This window comes from Rhipicephalus microplus, chromosome 1, assembly GCF_043290135.1.
Source record: "Rhipicephalus microplus isolate Deutch F79 chromosome 1, USDA_Rmic, whole genome shotgun sequence".
NCBI classification, from domain to species: Eukaryota; Metazoa; Arthropoda; class Arachnida; order Ixodida; family Ixodidae; genus Rhipicephalus; species Rhipicephalus microplus.
In genome coordinates this window covers 192460731-192481594 of record NC_134700.1, presented here as the reverse complement: position 1 = coordinate 192481594, position 20864 = coordinate 192460731, and the positions used below count along the sequence as shown (strand labels likewise).

The window sequence follows — 20864 nt, the reverse complement described above, 5'->3', positions numbered from 1 at the left end:
TTCAAAAACTTTGTGGAATATGTCTACGACGTTGACGTCTCCTACAGTAGTAGTCTCAAACTACCCCGGAGAGACGCACACGCACGCTGGCGCTGTTTTCAAGTGTTTAAAACACAACGCGAGCAATTTTAGAGTACCATGTGTAGTTTATGTGAGAGCAGTGTGTCATCCCGGTATACCAACACCGCCACGTTGCACAAACGTCGTACAAGTGTGTTTTAGTAGAAATTATTATCTACTTAGGGTACTCTAAGTGCCCTACTGAAGGACAACGGGGATTGTACAGGGTCTCACTGCTCACCACTGGTCAGGTTGTTTAAACCATCGTCACGGTACAAGTATATCTTGCATTTCTTGTCCACGTGACATTAAAGCGACTCTCTTCAGTAACATCACAAGAGTGAAAGAGTAAATTTGGCCCCATAGGTGAAGTATTGAATGTGACAGCAACAAATTTAACCATTATACGAAGTAAAGCTGGTACCTTTAGGAGCAGTATGAGTAGTAGTAAACATGAGCTTGCAATGTAAGCAAGGGCGCGTTGGCGCAGTTGGGCCCACATGAAGAGAGAGGTTTGACGGCCACGGAAGCCGCTTATATAATGTTGATACCGGTGACGAGTGGTTCCCGTCATGGCTTGGCAAAGTGTACTTTGAAATGGTATTGTGATACGATACAAGATGCTAAGGCCAAACGTATTAGAGATACGAGAAACATTCAGGATGGTTGTATCCAATAAGATACTTGTCCTGAGTATACCTTAAGATACTTCGATATATTCGCGATAAAGATGTAGCAAACGCTTGTGCTAGAAACGTTTATTCAAAGATTTCTCAGCTGCGACAACCTTTGTTGCATTTCAATGAAACATCTATTTGCATTCCCAAATTTCCGTCTTTCTGGCTCAAGATATCCTATAGCTTTATTCTGAAACAAAATATTGGGATTTGCTTGACTGCTTAGCATGGCAGCTCATTACGCGGTCAGTGGTTTTTTTTTTTTATTTATTAATGTTGCTGCTCAACTTCCGACGGGTTATCGGGTTACAATCTAGTTTTAAAAACGCTAATAAAAAACCACCACCCGATGGCGCAATTGCCGCTGTCCAGTTTTACGTTGTCCGAGCCCTCCACTACAGCCACGGTGGTTTAGTGGCTAAGGTACTCGGCTGCTGACCCGCAGGTCGCGGGATCGGATCAAATCCCGGCTGTGGCGGCTGCATTTTCGATGGAGGCGGAAATGGTGTAGGCCCGTGTATTCAGATTTGGGTGCACGTTAAAGAACCCCAGGTGGCTGAAATTTCCGGAGCCCTCCACTACGGCGTCTCTCGTAATTATATGGTGGTTTTGGGACGTTAAACCCTACAAATGAATCAATCAATCATCATCCCTCCACTACAGTGTCTCCCATAATCATATAGTTGATTTGGAGCGTTCAACCAGAATAATTATAAACGCCAAATTTGTCCTCTTTCAGATTTTCCCTCAGCTGCTTAATTTCGCAACGAAACAAGCGAAACCGTGCCCTGGCGATCAGTAAACGAGACAGCAACGGAGGGGTCACCCTTTAAAAGATTCCAAACCAGACAGCCATCACGTTTACGGGCACGATAAGTGAGAACCACTCGGTAACGTCGTGCGCTATGCACAACCGCAATATCAACCACTTACTGGCGTAACCGATGAGAAATAGCCAACTATTTATCGCCATCTGTCGCAGCCACTGGTCTGACAACAGACGTGTGAATCAACGTGCACGACAAATGCCGAATAGACAAAGCACCAGAGCGCGTGATATTTCATGCTCACGACAAAACATCCGCTGAATATGATTACGACTGTTTTGCGTCACAAAGGGTATTCAAGAGCCGATCAACGGCACTAATATCGGCGGTTATTTCCAGGCTGCACCCAGTGCTTATGCAGTAAACAAAACATGACGGTGATCGCTGTTGCCGACGCGATCTTTCTCACGACGCCGATGGATTGTCGCGAACAGCGGAGGTGGCCATTTTGGCGGAGGTCCGCACTTGAGTGCGGAAGTGCACGCTTTTTTATTCTTTTCGGGAGCTTTACGCAAAGGTCTGCCGTGACGTCACGATGACACGGCGGCGCCATTGGCCGGAGGGGGTCTTTTGACGGCGAAAAGCCGATTTCTTTTTTTTTCCTACACCCGAGTATAATGAATACTTGGGCTTAAAATCAAGGCGTTAAAGACATCGGTGTAGGCATAACACGTGTATTTTAAGCTCTAGAAAGCTTCACTATGGATAATTTCATGCATACTTAGCTTTCCTTTAAAGAGGTCCCTCCATTTATGAGCGATGCGCAGACAAGCGCAGCGTACAAGTCTGTGAAGTATTGATCGGATGGATATGTGCACTTAAACATCACTTATATCAAGCTTAATGCACTGTGCTTTTCTCCCCACGAGTCAGAGTACTGTCTTCAGCCACAGATGCTATCTCACACGCACAAGTGCCTCTCAGTAAATGCACTGGTTTCAACACCATTGGTCATGGCACCTCACTTTGATGAAATCATACAACGCATAATGCGCAGTTCTAGTTGTATAGTGCACTATGCACCGAAAAGTATAAAGGAAAAAAAGGAGGCACTTTTCAAGGTGTGGAATGCAGGTGACAAAAATTAGCTCAGGTTTAACTTCTGCGCACCAAGTTATGACGAGCGGAAGGTATGTTTGGCTTGGTCGCTTCTTCCTTGGTACTGCAGTGGTGAGGCTCCGGGCTAGCACAGCTACGAATCCTCTGTGCAGTAGATAACGTGGTGTGACTGGGAGCGAGAGACCCCAGAGACGAAAGAACAGGAGCTATGGCTGTAGCATTCGAGTTGGGCGAGAAACAAGTGCGGCTCTTCGCTTCCAAAGGGTGGCCGGACTCGCCTTTACATTGCTCTTGCGTTTTTCTGCTCAAGCTCTATGGGACGCGATGAATTACTTTGGCAGACATCAAGTCGTGGTGATATCGCTTAAAAGCAACCCTGCTCACGCTAGTTCAAAAGCAGGACGAGACATTGTGTGCAAAGGCAGTGAAGCTTCCTGTAAGATAGCAAGTCTATGCCGCCTTTCAATTTGTCGTATGTTCTTCAATAATGAACCAGTTGAAAGACATCTGCGGCCAGACGCCCACTTTAAGTGGTGTTTCACTACTTCCACTGTAAAACTAAAATGTTATGTGGTGCTTAGGCCAACGTCATTTAAAGTGGCAGGAAAACGTCTTCATAGACTTTACGTGTGGCCTTCCTGATATGTGTAAAACCCTTAGCTCATCATGACATAACGTATTACTAATGCAGGGTCATGCCATTTTCCCTCACTGCAACAGCAAAAAGTGCTGACCATGTCATACTTGACAAAAGCATCTCTAAAGTACCATTAGGCTTCAGAAACAACAGTAAGAGAAGTTGAGGAAGGCACAAGTATCAAGCTCAAATTTTCACAGCTTTCTTTCTTCATTACACTGGAGCGTTCCTGTGCGTGTAACAAGTTAACTATTGCCTCATCACAATCGTACTTTTAGGCAGTTCGATGAACTCGTCTACATATCCGTTAATATATACGAAAGCACCAAATTACGTTAAATGCAAAGCGTTTATTGTTTATTTTCTCTCCGTGGGTGATCTCTGGAATCCAGGAAGATGCGGGGTCAATGCGTCTGCAGCTTAACGATAACCTTGCTTACAGCCGATAACCCCCTGCCCGGCACCCTCCGAAATTCCCTTCGAAGTTTGGGGTCTTTACCGCTTAAATAGAGCGCCATAGATGGGCACCTACGTGACTTGCAAGGAAAACGCTGTCAATGTTAACAGCACTATCGCGGAAAACCTCCAATTCCTCGTTTCGCAGCAGGCGTCACTTGTTTATCTGCGCACTTTGCGAGTGGCACGTAGAGTCAGCATCAAACGTTCAGTGACCCTGAGAAACCAGGAAAGGCTGATTATTCCGACTTCTTCAGCAGCTATCCTTCAGTTTATACTTCCGGCCTGTTATAAAACAAGTTAACAATGTATGAACATGTTCATACCAAATTGATTATAAATATCAGACAAGGAAGATCCTCAGCAGAGTAAATTACAACTGCTTTAGATGAGGACTGCCTACCTTAAGCATGCAATTTGTCATTTTTTTATTGTGACCTAGACTTGCCCTTAAGGCATAATAACTACTGTCTCTGCTTCAGCTACCTCCAATATCAGCATTACAAATGTGTTTGGGTCAACGTCTGACGTACGAAACATGGTGAAAGCTCATAAGAAAAGGCGCAGAAGGGGCTTGACACAGAAAAAAAGCTTGGCGCACAGCATTCGAGTGTGTCAAGCCTCTTCTTTGTTTTCGTCTTGTGAGCTTTCACCCTGTGTCATGCTAAAGCAAGACGTCCACACCGCTACCTTAGTCTGATCACGGCCGGACCAGTGGAGCAGCACACGCGCACTCTCTTAAGGTCTGCGCACCCAAAGAGGGAACAATAAAGGATATTCTTCACAGCTCGTTACAGACGATGGTTGGGCCGCAGTGTCATGGATTAGGTGGGAGTTAGACACGAAGCGAGGGCCTCAGTCGACGCCTCGCTTCTGACCAGCCTGCTTCAGCAGCTATCCTTCAATCTATACTTCCCGTCTGTTATAAAGGATTGTTATAAAGGTATTTAATCGAGAAAGAAACCCGCGCACATTATTACTATATTAAAAAACAGTTGTTTCTGAGGAAATATCCTAAGAGACGAGTATCAGTAACTTAATTTCTAATAAAATTTGCCTTCAATTTGAGGCTTTAAAAACTTGTAAAAGAAGGACGCACTTTGAGCACTAATTGACGAGAAAAAGTTGCCACGTTAAACTCGCTGGGCGTAACCTCCTTGGTTTTACCAAGGTTCATAGAGCGTTGGGCCGCAGTGCCATGAACTTGCGGCGGCGAAAGGTGCACAAATAAAACACGAAGCGCAGGCCGTAAGACAGTGCGCGCGTGCCGCTCCTCTAGTGCGGCCATGGTCTGATGTACAGGTGTGGGCAAAAGTGTGCAGAACACGGAATCACGTGGCCGGAGGCATCGACGTGCCATCTAGCGACGAGATGCCTGCTGCGGTGAGCAAGCGCGCCCCGTCTTATAATCAGTTGGCCCCTCATATCGCTTTATCTTACGCGGTTGCGGCGCTCGCAGCCAAAACGACAATGAGGTGTTGCTTTCTTTGCTCTATCAAACGTATGCTGTTTTTTTGTTTTGTTTTAATTTACGTATTAGCGGTGACGGGGCTGGTTCCAGCGCCGGGTTTGTGTCGTTATTTATGCCAGTTAATTAGCATAACTAAGCGTAGCTAGCATCGCAAAACCAGGTGAGGCTCAGCACAAAAAGGGATAAGCCAAGTTGAACTTGAATGAGCCTCGTTAAGTCGATATAAGTGTAGCCGAATCTAATTAAGCTTATTTGAGTGGGGTAGCATCTAAACAAGTCAGATGTAAGTAAATTTAATTAAGCCCAGTCCAGCTTACTGTTTTATGATGCCCTGACGGCTAAATTATGTACACGCACGTTCAAATCCAATTAGGCATCGTTGAACACGCTATCATTTACTTCAGCCGAGCAAAATTATCCCACAAAAGGCCAACCTTATCGCGGCCAATCAATTCAAGTCGACTTCCCCATGAACCAAGAGAAGCCAAACCCAGGAAGACAGACACTAAACAGACCTTAGTGACTCTACACTAATTAGGCTCATTAATGCCTACTTATGGTTAGTGAAGATGCTTACAAAGTATGACTGATTAGTTAGCCTCTTATCCAATGAAGCACCTAAAATACTCCAGTTTCAGGTGACATAACTAGGCTAATTACACATAACTAAGCTATATTGGCAAAACCGAGGTAAGAATGGATAAATGTGACAGTATGGTTGATCATAGAATAATCAAACAAATTTAACTCTAAGTAAGTGTTATTCAGTAACTTCTCATTAAACACAATAAAGTAATGGAAGGCGAATTTCTATCAGCTGAAAAAATCCAAGCTGAGGAAGATACTAATTACTTCTGACTTAGTCAAGTCTCATTAGGCAAACAAATTAGTCACCCTCAGCACTGCTTATAATTATTACCTAATAATTTGTGAAACATACAAGTTCACCCGAGGTATGCAAGTTTAACGTCACAGAATGATGCAAATTCAGCCTAACTATGCCTAATTGAGAAATTCGTTGCTACATAGGACACTCTTGGGAGTAAATGTGTTTAATGTGGATTAATTATTCACGCAAGCTTGCCCAGCGCAAGAAGCCTGTACCATTGCACTTTTCTTTTCTCTGAAGATGTGCAAACAAAGTATCTAAATTACGAGTATGGGAAACAAGGCAAATAATGCGCTATCAAGAAAAGGGAACGATCGCCCGAGAACGCGATTTCACCTTTAGCGCCATGCAGCATGCATCAACAAAGGCAAGTTCAGCTCGGAAAGCTTCATTTTGTGTACTTGGTTTCACCAGGTTTTGCGATGCTAGCTACGCTTAGTCATTTTTATCAACACGTGTAAATAACGACGCGATCTCGGTGCTGGAACCGGCCTCATCGCTGCCGCTACGTAATTCGAAACAAAAAAAAAAAACAGCACAAAATCGATGGAGCTCAGAGAGTGACACCCAGTCGCCATTTTGGCTACAAGAGCCGTAATCGCATCAGTGAAAGCGACATGAAGGGCCAACCGATACGATGGAACGCGCATGCGCACCGCAGCAGGCGTCTCGTCGCTAGATGGCGCGTCGATGCCTTCGGCCAAACAATCCCGTGGTCTGCACACTTTTGCTCATGCCTGTACGTACTACGCATACTTATATAAGTACGTATGTGTAGTTTATACGCGTGCAATGTTGGGTGTGCCTACGTGCGTGCGTGTGTGCGAGTGCGTGTGCGTGCTTGCGTGCGCGCGCGTGTGTGTGTGTGTGTGTGTGTGTGTGTGTGTGTGTGTGTGTGTGTGTGTGTGTGTGTGTGCGTGTGTGTGTGTGTGTCTGTGTGTGTGTGTGAGTGCGTGTGCGTGCTTGCGTGCGTGCGTGTGTGTGTGTGTGTGTGTGTGTGTGTGTGTGTGAGTGCGTGTGCATGCTTGCGTGCGTGCGTGTGTGTGTGTGTGTGTGTGTGTGTGTGTGTGAGTGAGTGAGAATTTATTAGAAGGCAGAGAGGTCGGCCTGAGCTAGTTCGCTCTAGCCTGCTACTCTACACAGGGGATAAGGGAAAGGGGAAGGAAAGAGGGATGAAGGGTGATGATGGGGACAAGAAGAGGTGGTGCGTATGTACAGTAGCCACTTAGCATAGTACCCTACAGTCTAGTTTCTAGTCCAGTGGTTTTTATAAAGTCTAGAACAGCCTTTGTAGCAGTTTTTGACACTGTTTGGTCGTTCATTGCTGACAATATGTGGCTTTCACTTAATGGTGTTCGTCCAATGCTTGCCAACGTTGCAGTTAGCATTTTTCTTTGCGCCACGTATAATGCACAGTCACAAAATATGTGAGCTATCGTTTCGCGCACTTGGCAGCGTTCACAATTTGGGCTGTCCGCACGGCCAATTAGGTGAGTGTAGTGGCGAGTGAAGGCGACGCCCAGGCGAATTCGGTGCAGTATATTAGCATGTCTTCGGCTGATTTTATCTGGAAGACGAAAAGTCATACCGGGGTCTGTTTCCCGCAGGCGCTTGTTCCGGTGATCTGGTAGCGACCAGTAAGTGGCAGCGCATTCGCGCATGAGTGATCTCAACAATGTGTTGACGTCACCTCGCGAGTAGGGTACTTTGACGTACATAGGAGCGTTGTATATTGCCGCTCTTGCTTCGCTATCGGCTGTTTCGTTGCCAACCAGGCCGCAGTGTCCAGGAATCCATTGGAGTGTAATCAAGTGACCACTCCTGTGTGTTAGGTCAAATGCTTGGACGATTCCTAACGTTAACTCGTAAAATTCGCCTCTTCTTGAGTTAGAATAGATAGCTTGAAGCGCTGATTTTGAATCAGATAGAATCGTCCATTTACGCGGTGCTTGGTCGTTCACAAATTTTATGGCTTCTTGTATAGCAACAAGTTCTGCAGCTGTCGAAGATGACCTATGATCTAAATTGTACTGTCGGGAAATACCGAGTTGAGGGATCACGAAGGCTGCAGCTGAGGCGGATGAAGTTACGGATCCATCGGTGTAAATGTGTACAGAGTCACTGTATCGGTCATCTAAATGTGCCAAAGTGAGTTGCTTGAGGGCAATATGAGAAACATGTGACTTATACGAAATTCCACGTATGTGAAGGCACACCAGTGGTTTAGTCAATGTCCATGGAGGCACTGCAGAGACTACGGCAGGTGCGAAGCCTGACGGGATCATGTGCCTATGCATATCGAGGCATCGCGAATAGGTACAGCTTGGTCGGTCCACTTGTAGCGAAGACAAAGGGTGCTGTGCATGTCGGGTCAGTAGACGAAGGTGCACTCGAAGAGGCTCACAGGACGTGTAAACCTGTATAGGGTAGGTGCGTGACTCCTCTATAGTGCCAGAGGTAGATGTGCACCGTGGCAGGCCAAGACATATTCTCAGTGCTCGTGGCTGAAGGCTCTCTAAAGTGCGAAGGCACGTTGCCCGCATGCTGGAAAGCACAGGTGAGCTGTACCTTATATAGCCCACAAATAATGCCTTGTATAACTGCAGAAGACTTTTCTCCGAAGGGCCCCATCTCAGTCCTGCTATAACACGAAGGACATATACAAAACTGATTAGTTTGTTTCGCAGCACAGTCACATGCTTTGACCAGGACAGGTTGCGATCAATGACGACCCCTAAATAGCGGTGGTGCTTAACCACGGGAATCACTGCTCCGTGAGCGAAGATTGGGTACCGCGACATTGATTTCTTCGTAAATGCCAATGCAGCACATTTTGCTATTGAAAGTTCCAGGCCTTGACGACGTAGGTACTTAGATGTTATTGATGTGCCTTGTTGTAGCCTTGCTCGCAGTTGTGGTCGCGTTGCTCCAGATGCCCATATGCATATGTCGTCCGCATACGCACTGATCCTGACAACGTCGGGAAGCTCAGCTTCAAGGCCAATTAGTGTTATGTTAAAAAGCATGGGGCTCAGGACGGCGCCTTGCGGAACTCCACGGCTTACGAGGTGCCTGGCCGTGTCACCATCGGATGTCGACATAAAAATGGTACGTCCTCTGAGATAGCTCCCTATCCATGCGTGTAGTCGGCCACCTACGCCGATGTCTTCAAGTGCATCAAGAATGGCCTCATGGTAGACGCTATCGTACGCACCCTTTATATCTAAGAAAATGGCCCCTACCAATCTCCGACGTTGTTTTTCCTTTTCAACAGAAGAAACTAGATCTACAACACCATCTATAGATGATCGACCACTACGGAAGCCATTTATGAAATCTGGTAAGCCGACATTATTCTCTAGCAGCCATTCCAATCTTGCCAGCACCATGCGTTCCATCACCTTACCGATGCAACTGGCTAGGGCAATGGGTCTATAAGAAGACAACTCGTGTGAACACTTGCCTGGTTTCAGTAAGGCCACTATGCGGCTGCACTTCCAACTCTCTGGGACTGTCGCTGTTTCCCACGTAGAGTTGTAGAACGACAAGAGAGCCTGCCTTGCTTCCTGGCTGAGGTGATATAGAGCCGAATAAGTAATTCCGTCAGGCCCGGGTGCGGACGACCGTCGGGACGTCGTGTGTGTGTGTGTGTGTGTGCGTGTGTGTGTGTGTGTGTGTGTGTGTGTGTGAGCGAACGAGAAAGAGAGAGCATCGGTCTTGAAGCAAACTTGAAATTCTGCTACGCAATTGTGCACCGGATGGAGATACATAACACGGCAAAACGCCAAGTATTGCATGAGTGAACCTTACACCACCCTAACGCCACGTATTGCTATAGTTATAAAAACATGACGAACAATAACAGTTGTGAAGACACAACGGGCAATACCAGAGGAAATATCGAATGATTTCTGTAGTGGACCTTTGCATAATTGAAAGTTGGGTTAGAAAAGTATAGAGCCTCTGTCATGTAGTGATGTTGCATTGTCGTATGTGAGGAAGGGGAGGAAAACAATAAGAACTAAAGGAAGAAATAACGGGTGAAGTTATGGGCAGATGTAGTGCTTCAGTTTCAGAGGCATGCATGTAATTGCTCTGCCTGAGTGTGGTAAAATAAGCATGCGTAAGTGTAAGTCTGTTGTCACGGCATACAGAAGCATGGCTTTATATAAAGATATATATATATATATATATATATATATATATATATATATATATATATATATATCCGGTATCCGCAAGGTAAGAAAATTACTGCTGAAGTTAACTATTTCTCTCTACAGCGCTACACTGTTTGGTCGGTAGTTGACCTTGAAATCCGGCATACTTTCAGGAATATTTCTTTCTCCATGGTAACATGCTCAGCTATTTCAGGCTTCAGTGCATCATGAAGAGTCATGTGCTTCTGCAAGGGAGTTGTAGTGATTATAAATTACACTACATATGCTGTACTGAATGAACATGAAGATTACGGCGGCCATGCTATCTTTTAACGCTGAGATGCTTTCATTGACTCCCATGGACGTAGTGTAGCGAGGACTTCTCGCAATTCTTGTGACAAAATTTTAATCAATAGTGGTGACGAAGGTATTCATGCAATTTCTGCTACAAGAAAGAAAAGGCACTGTTCAAAAAACAACCATCATGACTAGCATATGACAGTTGAAGAAAGTCTTTTCGTATAATATGCGTTCCTTATAATCATATGTCTTCATATCGACTTTCATTCATTCTCTTGCAGATGGACTACATCATGGGCCAGGGCTACGGTGGTGCTATGATCTGGGCCGTCGACATGGACGACTTTCAGGGAGTGTGCGGCCGCAAGAACGCGCTGATCAACGTCATATACGAAAAGCTGGCTGATTACGACGTGCCTCAGCCGGAACCCACAACGACTCCACAACGCTCGACGTTCGACGACGGCCAGTGGAAGTCGACAACCACTCCGACGCCCAGCACTGAATTGACTACGCCCAAGACAAGCGCGACCAAGAGCTACCCGCGAGACTGCGACAGCCCCAACATTTCCTTCATCCCGCACGAAAACGACTGCACCAAGTACTACTGGTGCGTGTACGGGACGCCCATGGTGATGTTCTGCGAGGGAGGCACTGTTTGGAACCAGGACAATGGCAACTGCGACTGGCCTGAGAGAGTGGACAGGCCTGAGTGCAAGCACATCACGAGAAAACCCAAGCGCCCGCATAAGGAGATAGAAGATGAGAGCGCGTAGCACTGTTCACCTTCATTAGATGCGAAACGAAGCAGCAGTCAATGGGTGGTCTCACTGATGAATCAAGCGGAAATGGAGTCAGCCATGTCAGGAAGCGAAAGAATTGAACTGTATAATTCAAGCTCGTGGCATTTCGATGCAGTTTTAGTTTTTTGTTCATGTGCCATTTGTTGGAAATATTCATAGGTTGGATGGCATACAGTCCTCAAAAATATTCTCTTGGTGCTTGTTTCACTGTTTCGAGTAAACACTATATGTGGTTTAAATTTTTCACGCCACTTATACTAATTTATAACATATAAAATAAGGCTAGTAAAGCGAGGACCTTTTTTTTTTCAATGTCCACAAAGAGGATGACGTTTCCTTAGGGCATTCACCCCATTTGGTGGTATGATACTGACTAGCAAAGTGCACCGGGCACTGGATTTCCGGGCGCTGGATCACTATGCCTACTGCCGGAGCCAGCAATCGTATTTGGATATAAAAACATCATAGGTCATAGAGAGAAAAGTCTCCTAGGCGACTGCATCATAAATTGTCATTTGAGAATTGCACTAATGGTAACGGGCATTTACGAATAACATTCATCGGCACAAGCTTTTTATATACCTGTTTTCCGGCACTTAACGCGTTTCCATCTTACTTTTATAACCATCTAACATATTTCGACAGGGTAACGCAATTTCAGCTTCCGGCTTATGGTACTCGTCGATGCTGGGGAACTTTGTAACGATCACGTGTTTGCCAGAGCATTATTCACGTATGGTGTTTTGATGACGGAACTCCACTTTTCATGCTATGAATCTTGTTCGTTTATTGTTCCTTCGCGTTTTCATTTGCACCGAGTGTTTGTATTTATTGGAAGTTAGGATACAACAAGTGCATACTTTGACTTGATACGGCCATCATTACAGTTACTGCCTTTCTTCAACATCCTTACTGATCTTACGAAAGTTGTGCCCTACCACTCGCATGTTATAGGCACCTCAACATTTGTGTCCAGGTGCACACAAAACATTCACACAACTTGTGCAGCGATTACCTTAACCGGCTCCTAGAGATTCATGCGCAGCAGCAGACCCTTGAAGTGAATATCTGCTCAAATTTCTAACATTCTGTACTGAAACATGGCTTAGGAGCAACCATGCCACACGTTGTCGTCGGCCATCATGCATCGCGAAAATCACAGTTAAACCGATGGCTAGAACCTCAATGTGCGTAGTAGATTCTGTGGACAAGTAATATTTCAAGCACTCTCGCGCATCAACGGATCTAATTTGTCGTGTTTTGGGCAAATAAAAGTTCCAAATGCATTCAGTCTGACGCACTTCATAGCATCTTGATAAAAACAAAACGTGTCCAGCATTCCTACATAGATTGGGCAACAAATCTACATTTTTGCGTGAGGGGTGTCGTACGTATTCTAAAGTAAAAGAATATCGTTATTCTCATGCTTTTCGTCCTACAAATTAAAAGACAACGTTTAGTTAGACAGTGTCACAGTAGTTCAGTATCAAAGACAGCTTTCAAAGTCTAGTTTTTCTTTTTGTTCACTTTTTCCTATTGTATATGAACGCAAACCGGTTGAAAGTCAACTTTTATAGTGCGAATTAGCCACATTTTATAACACACGAATGGGCACCGGTGGTGTCCTTGAATCATGTACTTAAACATGTGCAGTGCGTTTCCCCTGTATGCGCGAGAGTTCGGTAATGATACCCAACGACAGGACATGCAGCACTCTTGCCATGTTCCAGTCGTTCTTTTTAAATGTGTGAATAAAGGTGTGTTTTGATGACAAGCAGTGCCCTTTTTTTTATATCGACCTTTTTATTCACATGTCAATAATAGAAGTATTTATCTTGTTTGGTTGTCCGGTAAACGCAATGTGCTTCGCTAAATACTGGCTTACAAGTTAATTGTATAGACATCTAGTGACGCTTCACACAGCCACAATTATCGACGCATTTGTTTGTTTTAGTCTAGTGTCCTTGAAGAAAAAAATGGCAGCATAGCCACGCTGTGAATGATGGAGAGTGGGGCGAAGCATCCGTCCATCCATTCGTTCTTGCTTCCGCTCGTCCATGCGTCCGTCTGTGTGACCGTCCATGCGTCCATCCGCTCGTCCGTGCGTGCGTCTGTTCGTGCGTCCGTCCCTGCGTTTGTCCATGCATCCGCCCCTGCGTCCGTTCATGCGTCCATCCATGCATCTGTCCATGTGTCCGTTCGTCCATCTTATCAACACTCCAAGCACCACCATCTCGCATTTTTTCATCATATATTCCCTATATAGAAGCACCACCATCCAGCGGACATTCCAAGGACTAAACGAGAGGTGGCACACGTACACTTTCTTACGGCTTGCGCTTCGGGCCAAGTTCCCACCTTTAACCACCTCGAGTTCATGGTATATACTAGTTCACTGTATTCATCGCACTGCGGCCTAACGCTCGCTAAACCTTTCTAAAACCAAGGAGTTTACGCCCAGCGAGTATAACGTAGCAACCTTTTCCTGTCAGATAGTGCTCAATGTACATGCCAATGGCTGCTAATGGGAAATGAGAGACAGGAGAATTAGGCTTTTACTTTCTTGCGGCTTGCGCTTCGTATCTACTTCCCACCTTTAACCACCTCGAGTTCATTCATGGTATATACTAGTTCATTGTATTCATGGCACTGCAGCTCAACGCTCGCTAAACCTTTCTAAAACTAAGGAGGTTTCACGCTGCGAGTATAACGTAGCAACCCTTTCTTGTCAGATAGTGCTCAATGTACATGCCAATGGCTGCTAATAAGGAATGAGAGACAGGAGAGAGAGAGAGAGAGAGAGAGAGAGATAGATAGAAAAAACTTTATTAAAAAGTCAGTCAATTGTTCAGACATGGCCCGTCACCCCTAGCTGTCGGCCGGAATCCCTTGGGACGCGGCAGCAGCAAGGGCTTGACTGATGATGTCGCGCTGGACGTTGGGATCTGGGCTGCAGCATTCGGTTTTCGCACACGCCGCGAACTTTTTATTGTTCCACAAAGCACTTGAGAAATCTCTCACCGGCACGACCTTTCAGGTCAAAATGTAACACTGGTTACACACTACGACTACGACTACGACTACGAGGGACGAACGTGTGCCGCTTTAAGGAGCTTCACCCCTAAAAGTGACTGAAACGGCAATGCATTTCATACTAGGTCACTGCCACGAATTCACGCTAGAAGGCCAGTAATGCTACGTTACAGAAGTAAGAATTTCATGCCACAGCTGGGTTATACTGAACCTGTGCATTCGCTTATTACGAGCTTCGCATTGGCTGTACTACATGCATGCCCGTCCATGCTTTAGTCCGTCCATCTGCCCGTTCGTCCATCTATCCGTCTTTCTATCCATTCGTCCGTGCATTTGTTCGTCTGTCTGTTCGTCCGAGAATCCGTCCACGCGTCCACCCATCTGTCTGTCTGTCCATGCATCCGTCCGCGCGTCCGTTCGTCTGTCCATCTGTTCGTGCGTCCGTGCTTCTGTCCCTCCATCTGTGCATCCATCCATATGTCCGGCAGTGCTTCCATCCGTGCGTCCGGACGGATATGCTGTAATTGTTTTTAATTTTGTGCTTGCCCTATATGCATACGCCCATATTCTTGACAGTGCTGTGACTCATTTTGCTCTTATATTTCCGTATAACAAGCCAGCATCCCTCTCGTCAATTTTCTGATTGTTAGGTTTGGTGCTGCTCTCTTGAGCACGCTATCTTCACAATCCTATATGGAGGCATACATTAGTTCGTGTCGTTCCTTACGTGTGACCGCTGCTGTAGCGTCTTTGTTCATCCCTGTCGAGTGCTCGCTGCGACTGCCTTACATCCACGATTTTCTTAAATAATCTGCTTGCCATGACGCACTTTCTTTTCTAACCAAGCTTGTCTTCTCCAAGTGTCTACTGTGTTACACTGTGTTATTAAAAATGACGAATGATGATGGTGATTATAGTGATTATGATGATGCCTCATGGACGATTGGCACGTGACCACTTGGAGGGATCGGCCAAGAATCGGGTGGATGTTATCTCTCCAGCTTACTGCATGACCGGCCACTGCTCATTTCTACTTTATTCCGACTAAGATGGTATTAACACGCGCTGGTTACTAAACTCACTGTGCTTTTCCTTTTACCTGTGACGTTGCACCAATCATTCTCCTTTATATGGCTGGCTGCGTCGTTCTCAAATTAAGGATGTACTAAAGAAAAAAAACGATCTCTCTCGTGAAACTAAATTACTCTTTATCGTTAGTGATAACATCGCACTTGCTGCGAGAAGACGCACAGAAAGAAAAAAAGAAAATGCGGGTGGTCTCGCCCCCATGAATTTTTCGTACCAGTTGTAATGGCGACAAATATATTTTGATGGGGTCTATACAAGGGCCGAATTCCTAATTGGTGAAAGTGCCGAAAGTTGCCTTCTGCGGGAGCCACATAGTTGACATACCAAGTTGAAGCCAATGATTCACACAAACGCCAGCACAAACACATAATACTTATAACATACGCTGCGGTAAAACCCTCTCCACCCCCCACCCTGATTGAAATATCAGGGTATGCCTGCCAATGCGGTCCGTGAACTTATGGGGTGAAAATGCACTTCGAAATCTGTGATGTCATCATAAGGTAAATTTTGAAGTGCAACTCTTCTCAATTATATTTATTTATTGATGAGACTGTGGGCGTGATGTTTACACGAGACGTTTCTGATTACATCCTATCAGTTCAAACATTTTGTTTCGCTCTTGCGTCCCTTTAAATTGAACCCTTTTCGTGAGTCTCGAGGTTTCTTTAGGTGTAGGTATGTAGTGGTAGCACACAGCTTTTACATGCCTTTCTTTTAGCGGATGCTGATAAGCTGCCATTATGATCTGAGAATACTTGCTAAAGGCATTCTATACTGTTATTGTTTTTAAATACAACTAGTTCTCTCTCGTGGTTCTGATGTAAAGACACTATACCGGCCCTAAGTAGATGCACAGCCCTTACCACCATTTTCTTCTCTCGCTCACTGCTAGAACTCTCACTCATTATGTATAGCAGTTGTAAAGTATAGCAGCAGGTGGCTGAACGAAAATTGTGACTCCTGGATTGCAAGCCTCCGTGGGCGACCAGTCACTCGGTGACTTGAGCGGGCTAAAACAATTGCGACATACTCGGTCACGCATTGACGCTGCTTTAGCTGAGACTGATAACGAATAGTAATGATGGAGTTGTTTCTGTGAATGAGTACTTTCATGTGTACGCTCATATTAGCTGCACTGTTAAAAGCACAAAGTGCAGCTTCGAGTAGAAAACATAACCGGAAGCGGCAAGAAATCGACAAATGAGAAAACTTTCACTCTCATTGCGCAACCCTGAACAGTAGTAGATGGCGTTCATATTCGCTCATTTTTGAATCAGCATAAATATTTTGAAATTACTGTATTCCCTCCCAATTCTCTCACGAAATTATCTTTCATGCGGTCGCTCTACTTTGGCAAAAAAGGTCCGCATAGGTGCAGATAAGGGAACTTGGTATTAAATTATTGCTGCTTACCGGAATATCTAACAAGGCGCAATAGCCAAAATCAACAACGCGATTTCCCAGTCAGGTCAACTCCACTGTGTGTAGGGCCTAATCATCGGCTATTGTATAGGTTGCATTCTAATGAGGTTCAAGGTCGATAAGCAATGTCACTGCGACAGCGGTTCCAGTAGAGCAATGACTCAAACTAACATATGTTTCCAAACAGTATAGTGGAGAAATAATGCTCAAGAGAGCAGCAGCAAAGCTAACAATCGGAAAAATTGACAAGCGGGACGTCCGCTTGTGTTACCGAAAGAAGATAAAAGGATGAGTCACAGGATTGACCAGCATATTGACTTTGCGGATAGGGCAAGCACAAGATAAAAACTCATGACCTGACAAGAACAAGCCGCATTCAGGCTGCATCGCGTGGGCAATGGCACCATTCAAGTTTAACAGCATTGTTTATGTTATAAACACAATACCACTGAACAAAGGTTCACGCTGTGAAAAACCTTTGGCATAGAATGTGAGATCACGTTCATGAAATTTCTCAATTTCATTGATAACAATTTCCTCCATGATAAACTTGAATTAAAGGAAGTGAGAGAAACAGGTGGGAGAGCGAAAGCAAAGATATGAACCAGTTTAGCGTAGCCGATGCATGCTATTGTGCACAAAAAGAAGGGAAGAGATGCTTGAAATAAGTGTAAAGAAAAAAGAGAGAGAGAGAAGGAGCCCAGAAACACAACGTAACAGTCTGGCGGTTGTGCAGTTTGTGGCATTATTATCAGTTTACAGCTGCTCGTGCAAGTCTGTTGTCCATAGATACTTTAACGATGCTTTTATTGCTTTAATTCTCGATTACTTTTCGGGATTAAATTCAAAGATAGTTTCTAGCGCCATCGGCCTGTGGTAAAAGCGAGGTAGCAGGAATGCGAGTGATCGTCTCAACACAGTGCAGCTAGGACAGCCACAGAAAATTATCTTCAATGTCCCCACGATGCAGACAAATCGCAAAGAACGTTGTCGACCACTCCAAAACCGAACGAAGATGACTTCGGGAAACCTACCCTTAGCTACCACAGACATAGCAACGTGGCCTGTCTCTGTGTTCGGTAGATTCCACTTTGATATTGAAACCGTCATGACGCGTTCTATTGGTGTTGACAGTTTTTACTACTTGCTGTCATCAGTGTATACAGTGCACGTAATGTACTTTGCGATCATTCAAAGCTTGAGCACAGCGTCAAACCTTAAAAAGTGTCCCCTTTTAAAGCCGATTGTACTCAGCTACAGGCTATTTGGTAAGCTATCATGCCGCAGTGACTTGGCAACCAGTAGAAATGTAGCATGTCACCCTTTCTGAGATGACGCATGAATGATGTTTCTAATATAGAATACCAGGTGTTCGTGAGATCCATGCAGCATGGCTGATAACAGAGATTGTAAGGCTGCCTCGGAGTGGCTATATATCGACCACCGATGTGGATGTTCGCAATTGTCAACAGAAGTGCCACGCGAGGAGCTGCAAGTGCTGCAGCCACAAACTAACTGTTAGAAGCTCTGTTTAGGCCAACCACCGCTCCGGATGAACATTGAAAAGTCGTTGAGTCATCAGCGTAACTATGTGCGAGGACAGAATACTTCTATGCAGTATAAGCAGGGAGAGCTGTCTCAGGGCAGGCGTTACAACTCAGACTTGTTTTCCTAATTGCTGGTGCACTGAAGTAGGCTGCCGCACAAAACAAACACCAAGGTGGAATTGACGGTCTGGATACGGGGCAGAAGCCCACCTGTTGCGCGATATAGTTACGCAGTGGGGTGCTTCATGTCTTTCTTAAGGCGATGTTGCAAGGTATAGTGGCAACGAGCTCAAGCAGAAATCTGGACAAGAGCTCTCAAGGCTTTGATCGCAATGTCTGTTTGTTTTGTATCAATTGGTCCATGGCGTTGCACTCTGATGACACAGATTTTGGCAGGACAAAGCATAGTCTGAGCGTCATAGCTTGTGCAGCCTGCAGAGCGCGAAGAGTTGTTTTGCAATTGCTGGTTGCTCCAAGCAAACTATATCAGAAACTCGAGAAAAAGTACTCCATACAATTTTAACATTGCACGTACCAACATAACCCCGACTCCGTAAAAAGACCCAGGAAGTTATACAATTGCGCAATTACCATCAGGTGCTATTGAAACAGCACCTAATGGTAAACACGCAATTGGCCACATACGAGCTCAACTGAGCGCTTTATCAATGATTACGTCCAAATATTTGTAGATTCCGGCAATTCTGTTCATGGCCAGAATAACCTAAGCTTACATACACATTGAGGTGTAGGACCTCTTGGCAACTATCAGGTTTAAGCCGCAAGGAACTGGCGTCGAGGCAGAACTATCAGGAGACGACAGTTCCGCTTACACAAATGGTCAAACAGCAGGCACCATTGACCACGCTCTGTGGTGAACGATTGTCCGCGAGAGCTCGCGACGGGCGCGCGTGAGAAATGAGCAACGCGCACAAAAGGCAAAATCCGGCCAAGAGAGGAGCACCGAATGAGCGAGGGGCGCGCACGTGCACAGGCGCAGTCAACAACAAAATTGTGCGCCGTCGCATGGCACGCTCGACCTTCGAGTGGAAAGCGGACATTAATAAAAAAAAACACTCTAGAGAGAACAGCTACAGAAAGACGAGAGAATCGCGTCATAAGACCTAAAACATGCGAAGGGCACTCGCGAGCACGTGGAAAGACAGCAGAGAGGAGAGGAGAGAACTGCCAGCTCGGCGCCCCAAAACACACTGAGAGGAGTCCCATGCAATCGCTAGAAGCAAAAAGCCGGTTGCCCGCTGTCGTCCATGTCTTGCCGCCACTAGGCAGCGGTAGCGTTACCACTACACCGGCTTCCTGCAGTAAGTTAAGATAACGCTGCCTACCACTGAGACGTTCCAAGAGGGAACGAAGAGAGATTACAGCGCATCCTCTACCTACCAGCATGAACTTCGTTGTTGCATTCACATCAGACGCCCCGCCCAAGACACCACGCTGTGCATCGTACTGGACGCAGTGTCGTAATCTTCTTGCTCATTAGGCGATCAATACTGCTTTCCTCGAGATAAGGGACAACTCTTCCTTGTGGGACCAGATCTGATTGGACCTACTGTTGCAGCCTTTCGGTGAAATCACACAGTAAGAGACTTCGCCGCTCCAGAGCCTAGAACACCCACACTTCGACCGCGCGAGCGCTGACAGGAGACGCGTGGACTTGGTGTCACTCTGCACTCGAGGGACCACGGAGAACAAGATGTGGCTCACGCTGCCGATTTGCCTAGCAGCTGTTTTTCTGCAACCAGTTACTGCAGTCAGCAAAGGTGTGTATTTCCGCCTTTCGAGACTCTCAAGTACTCTCAATTTTTTACCGCTTCTGTAGCTAACTTTTTTGCATAAAATTTTGTTAACTGCTGACTTACAAACGACAGATACTGAAGAATTTTACTTTCCATACATTAAGAAGAATATAGCTCCTGTAATCATTCTAAATTATAGGAACCGAGATCAGTGGATGTAGGTAAACGCTGTGCATTAGTTTCTTTTCTTTCTAAGTGTATCGATGAAATTTATGAGAACCAAAGGCTAACCAAAGGGAAGAACTTATTAAGACTGTAAATTGTTGTGAATCCGGGCCCACATTATAAAGCGCTCCAATAAAGTTTGTTATGCTATTCAATAATAAAATAACGTGTAGAATATCATTACAAATGACTAGTTTTCTGCGTGGTGCAGTTTGGGCCAGAAATTCTTCCGGCTGCTTATACAACGGTGACCTAGAGGCGAGCGGTGGTTTTCAAATTTGTGTTAAGTTTTTGCCGATGTTATTTCTACACGAATCTGGCCCGACAGTCTACTTGTTGTGACCTCGCCCAGCTAAGCACAAGGTTTCGAATGCACCAACGATACGACGACCGCATGTCCCGCAGGATGAAAACGCAATAACACCCGCACAATTAGGTTCATGAAGACG

At 45.4% G+C, this 20864-nt stretch overlaps 2 protein-coding genes across 5 annotated transcripts in view; one reads left to right on the top strand and one right to left on the bottom strand.

Moving 5' to 3' along the window:
• The window catches only part of LOC119178401 (uncharacterized), a 144116-nt gene that overhangs the window by 55975 nt on the left and 67277 nt on the right, over nucleotides 1–20864 (bottom strand). The window lies entirely within an intron of this gene.
• Nucleotides 1–20864, top strand: part of LOC119178524 (putative chitinase 10) — a 92184-nt gene that overhangs the window by 9338 nt on the left and 61982 nt on the right. Inside the window, exons 9-10 of the mRNA XM_075872709.1 lie at nucleotides 10818–11308; nucleotides 20036–20214. Coding sequence (XP_075728824.1) covers nucleotides 10818–11308; nucleotides 20036–20214 — 670 coding nt within the window. The remainder of the gene's footprint in view (nucleotides 1–10817; nucleotides 11309–20035; nucleotides 20215–20864) is intronic.